The sequence below is a fragment of the Cornus florida genome, unplaced genomic scaffold (assembly GCF_030987335.1).
Source record: "Cornus florida cultivar Cherokee Brave unplaced genomic scaffold, ASM3098733v1 CherokeeBrave_3.0.0_Hap2_Chr02, whole genome shotgun sequence".
Classification (NCBI taxonomy): Eukaryota; Viridiplantae; Streptophyta; class Magnoliopsida; order Cornales; family Cornaceae; genus Cornus; species Cornus florida.
This window is the reverse complement of record NW_026775572.1, coordinates 69,293,399-69,298,899: the sequence shown is the minus strand read 5'-3', so window position 1 is coordinate 69,298,899 and position 5,501 is coordinate 69,293,399. Positions and strand designations below refer to the sequence as shown.

The 5,501-nt window shown below is 37.7% G+C and overlaps 1 protein-coding gene across 1 annotated transcript; it reads left to right on the top strand.

The window, feature by feature from the left end:
- Positions 1-3,082: 3,082 nt before the first annotated feature.
- On the top strand, positions 3,083-4,873 carry LOC132296386 (uncharacterized). The gene is made up of 3 exons (XM_059794592.1): positions 3,083-3,246; positions 3,295-3,584; positions 4,083-4,873. The coding sequence occupies exons 1-3, from the start codon at positions 3,083-3,085 to the stop codon at positions 4,871-4,873; spliced, it is 1,245 nt and encodes a 414-aa protein (XP_059650575.1).
- Positions 4,874-5,501: the final 628 nt, after the last annotated feature.

The window sequence follows — 5,501 nt, the reverse complement described above, 5'->3', positions numbered from 1 at the left end:
AGAAAAAAAAACAAATAGAAACCTACCTAATTATACAATTAACCAGTAATACAATTAATCAAATAATTCAATTTAATAACACAATTAATAACCAGTAATACAGTGGCCCTTGAAATCAAGAACACACTACCGAAGCATATCCTCCATGATTTGATTAACCCTCTCAGTCTGTCCACCAGTCTGAGGATGATAAGCAGTGCTAAGATGCAACTTTGTACCCAAAACCTGCTAAAAACTCTTCCAAAATCTCGACACAAAGCTTGAGTCCCTATCTAATATAATAGACAATGGAATGCCATGCAGCTTTACAATCTCTGAAATGTAAAGTCTCGCCAACTGCTCTAAAGTGAAGTCAATGCGAATAGGCAAGAAATGAGCTGATTTCGTCAATCTGTCCACGATGACCCAAATAGAATTGTGATCCTTGAAGGAATTAGGCAATCCCTCTACGATAAAATGCTCTCCCATTTCCACTCCGGTATCGGCAGTGGCTGTAGAGCTCCTGGCAGCCTTTGATGATCAATCTTGACCATCTGACAAGTACTACATCGAGAGATGAAAATAGCAATGTCCTTTTTCATACTTGCCCACCAAAACTGCCGCTTCATATCCTGATATATCTTGTCGCCTCCTGGATGAATAGAAAACTCAGAGTAGTGAGTCTTAGTCATCACATCCTTCCTCAAATCATCAGCAAAAGGTACCACCAACCGTCCCTTGTACCTCAAACCTCTATTAGCCCCAACATAGTAAAATGGGACCTCACTGGAAGCTATCTCTGCAACTTTGTCAATGCACTGCTGATCCGCGAGTTGTGCCTTCAAAACCTTATGAATAATAGAAGGTGTAACTACCATGTAAGCCATGAAAGCATCCGATAACTCATCCACTATTTTCAAAGCATTCCACTCAGTGGTGAATAAAGTAGAAAGACTACCAACAGGTCGGCGACTGAGTGCATCTGCCACCACATTCGCTTTCCCCGGATAATACTGTATAGAGAAGTGATAGTCTTTCACAAACTCTAACCATCTGCACTGTCTCATATTCAGCTCCCACTGAGTGAACAAATACTGCAGGCTCTTGTGATCGCTAAACAATATAAAGGACTCACCTAACAGATAATGCCTCCAAATACTTAAGGCAAAAACCACAGCTGCCAACTCCAAATCATGTGTTGGATAATTAAGCTCGTGAGGCTTAAGCTTATGAGATCTATATGAAATCGGTCTCTCCTTCTGCATCAAAACACATCGAAGACCCTGTAAAGAAGCATCTGTGTAGACAAGATACTCTATCCCGCTCTGTGGGGTAGACAGAACTGGTGCAAAGGTCAATTTAGTCTTTAACTCATCAAAAGATTTCTGACAATGTTCATCCCACACGAACCGTACACCTTTTTTAGTCAAATAAGTGAGTGGTCCCGCTATCTTGGAGAGCCCCTGGATGAACCTACGATAATATCCTGCCAATCTGAGAAAACTCCGGATCTCGGTAGGTGAGGTAGGCTGTCCCCACTCAATTACTGCTGAAACCTTGGCCGGATCTACCGTTATTCCCCTTTCTGACACCACGTGACCCAAAAACTTCACTTCTCGCTGCCAAAATTCACATTTCTCGAACTTAGCATATAACTGGTGTTCACGAAGCGTCTGCAACACAATCTGAAGATGTCTAGCATGAACATTCTCAGACCTTGAATAAATCAAGATATCATCAATGAAAATAATGACAAACTGATCTAAATAAGCCCTGAAGACTCTATTCATTAAGTCCATGAAAACCATAGGTGTGTTAGTCAGTCCAAAAGGTATGACTCGAAAAAGGGGTGAGGTTTTGTCAAGCCAGCAGATTCGTCTTAAGGAGGGTAGATTTCGAGGATGAAATCTCTTTAAGGATGGTAGATTGTGATGTTTTCGTTTTTCACTATTTTTCATTTTTTGGAATTTTGTGTTTTTACAACGGCATTTTCGTCTTTTCCCATTTTACGTGCCAGACATCGTGGGGTGTGCCGGGTGTGTCCGAGAATTGGTTGGGGCATTCCATTGAGTTTAGTACTCTTGGAAATGCAACGGTTGCCATTTCGGCATTTTTTTGTCTTACGGGCCGGACAGTCCCACGTGGGACCCGCTATCGGAATTGTCAAGTACAGGGGTGTTGGTTGGTTCCATTTGCATTTCATTTATTTCATTTAATGTGTTTATGTGATATTTGTATAGTTTATATGTATATGTGTGTGTGTGGTGGGAAAAAAAAGTAAGATTTTAGTGGTGGGACCCATCACTCAGCCATTTTGTATGGCCAAGAGACCACATTTGGCCTCTCGTTTCTCTCTCCCCGGCTGAATCTCTCTCTCCTTCTCTTCTCTTCATTTTTCTTTTCTTTTTGCATCAAAACTTCTATCTTTGATTACTTCTCAACCGGTGGGAATTTTTGGTTGCTGTTTACAGCAAATTGAAGAGCTTAGCGTGATCTTCACATCAATATAAGCAATTTCAACTTTGGCTTGAACATAAAAAAGTTGACCAAAATCATTCAAAGAAATAACCACAACTTTAGCTTGAACATAAAAAAGTTGATCCTACCTTTCTAGAACGTGATCCAGAATTACGTCATCAAATATGGGATTATCCTGTTGACGAACGTGATGAAGTTCAATAAGCTTATATCAAAGCGAAACCATACCAAATTGTGCTTTCAGTATATCCGCTTTCTGGATCGGAAAAGCATTGTCGTTGATTTCAATCATCTTGGTTTAAATTATTTCCTATCTGGTTAGAGTATTCTCCATCAAAGGATGCTGCATATTGCTTACCTTGCTTTCTTTTTGGAGCAAAACCAACGGGGCGTCCCAGAACTAATGCATTTATTAGTGAAGGATTTCGAAGTTGGAAGAAAGTTAATGATGGCAATAGGTGTGCTTTCTTAAATCATGTGGGAGGTAGTCCATGTTCTGCTCATACCATTACTGAGAGAGCATGTAAGGACTTAATGAATCAACCTTGTCATATTGATACAGTGATGGTTAGACAAACTTCCGAACAAGTTTCAAATAATCAATTGAGATTGAAGGTCACAATTGATGCGGTCCGATGGCTTATTTATCAAGCTTGTGCTTTTAGAGGGCATGATGAATCCCTTCAAATCAAGTAATCGAGCCAATTTCATTGAAATGGTAAAGGCTTTTGCGTCATATAATGATGATGTCGCTAGAATTGTTCTTGAAAATGCTCCAAAAAATGCCAAGTATACCTCACCACAAATTTAAAAGGAGATTTTGTATATTCTTTCTAGAAAAGTGAGAAGTAAGATTCGTGAAGATATCGGCAATGCCAAGTTTTGTATTCTTATTGATGAAGCTCGTGATGAATCTAAAAGAGAACAAACGGCTTTCGTTTTAAGATACGTTGATAAGGATGGTTTTTTACAAGAACGTTTCTTTGATCTTGTGCATGTCAAAGATACAACTTCATTGAATTTAAAAAAAGATCTTTGTGCGGTTCTTTCTCACTATAATCTTGATGTTCACAATCTCCGAGGTCAAGGTTATGATGGTGCTAGCAATATGCGTGGCGGATGGAATGGTTTGCAAGCATTATTTCTTAATGATTGTCCTTATGCATATTATGTGCATTGCTTAGCTCACCGACTACAACTAGCATTAGTTGCCATATCTAGAGAAGTAATCGTTGTCCATCAATTCTTTTCAAACTTGAACTTCATTACCAATAACATTGGAGCTTCTTGCAAATGAACTGATGAATTACATTCTGCGCAAGTTATGGAAATTGCCTATTTGATAGATCTTGATGAACTTGAAACCGGCCAAGGAGCTAATCAGATTGGTAACTTGCAATGACCTAGAGATACTCGTTGGAGCTCCCATTTTGATTTTGTTTGTAGTTTGATAAGGTTATTTGGTCCAACATGTTCAGTTCTTAACAACCTCATTGAAGATGGATGTAATTACAAGATCTGGGGAGATGCTGATACTGCTTTTAATGCTCTTAGATCATTTCAGTTTTTGTTTATTTTGCATTTGATAAAAGATATCATATGAATAACTAATATCCTTTGTTAAGCTTTGCAACAAAAAGATCACGACATCGTAAATGCTATGCAATTGGTTTCGAGTACAAAACAAATCATTCTGAAATTGAGAGAAAATGGTTGGAACAAGTTACTTGATATTGTTAAATCATTTTGTGAGTGCCACAACATTGATGTGCCTGATTTGAGTGTTCCTTGTACCAAAAAAATTAAGGGTCAGTTATGTCACCCACAAGAGAATATTACACTTGAGCACCACTATCGGATTGATATATTTTATGGCACAATTGATTCACAATTGCAAAAGTTGAATAACAAATTTAGTGAAAAGGCAATGAAACTTGTTACTCTCAGCTCAGCTTTGGATCCTAGAGATGGTTACAAGTTCTTTAACATTGAAGACATTTGCACACTTGTAGATGAATTTTATCCTCAAGATTTCACGGACCAAGAGAGGATTATGTTGACATTCCAATTGCAACATTATGAGGTTAAAATGCCTGTTCATTCATATTTGAAAAATATGTCAACAATTTCTGAACTATGTAGAGGATTAGTGGAAACAAAGAAGTCAAAAATCTACTTTTTGATTGATAGGTTGATTCGTCTTGTCTTGACTCTTCCCGTTTCCACGGCAACTACAGAAAGGGCATTTTCAACTATGAAACTTGTCAGAACACAACTGCACAACAGGATGGAGGATGAGTTTCTTGCAGATTACTTGAGTGTCAGTATTGAAAAAGAAATTGCTCATACTTTTAGTACAGATTCAATTATAGATGATTTTTCTTCTCTAAAAGAATGTCAAGCTCAGCTTTTATAGTAGTTATTTAGTCTTTCAGGTCTCTTTTTGTATTTATCTATGTCATATTTCACTAGATATAGACCAATTATTGTTTTGTAAACAAATTGGCCAAATTTTGGCTAAATATATTTTTGTATGCTTCTAATCGATCATGAAGTACTTTTGACTTAAAATATTATTATATTATATTAGTAAAATTGTTAATACTCCGGCTGTGACGACCCAAGTTTTTCAACCCGGTGCGTCAGTGATGAACCGAAAGTTTATCCGATAACGGATCTGAAATGCGGAAGCAAAAGATGAAACCAAAGTCTATAGAGATAAAAATTATCCCCAAGACACCAATGTGACCTTCCATGAAGTCACGGAACTCAAAGAAAGCAAAAGTAAAGACAAAGGTAAGAACGGGCAAAATTTATCAACCAAGGGGCAAAATGGTCAATTCACAAATAAAAAGAGAAACTTGACTCTAAACAAGTCAAACAAGGTGAAAACAACCTAATCTAGTCATTTCATAACATTCCAAGAGGTTCCAAGAACATTGGCCAAGAATTCCACAAAAATGCCATTTGTCGGTTAAAGCAAAAACCAACACTATCTCATTAAAACATGAATAACTCCCACTGTGATTGGAATTTGAGAATGG

What these genes read in the sequence shown, in the direction of transcription:
- LOC132296386 (XM_059794592.1), top strand. Translation starts at nt 3,083, where the DNA reads ATGCGGTCCGATGGCTTATTTATCAAGCTTGTGCTTTTAGAGGGCATG. An exon ending in AATGCTCCAAAAAATGCCAA is followed by an intron (nt 3,247 to 3,294) that starts GTATACCTCACC and finishes TATTCTTTCTAG; the next exon opens with AAAAGTGAGAAGTAAGATTC. An exon ending in TATGCGTGGCGGATGGAATG is followed by an intron (nt 3,585 to 4,082) that starts GTTTGCAAGCAT and finishes TCCTTTGTTAAG; the next exon opens with CTTTGCAACAAAAAGATCAC.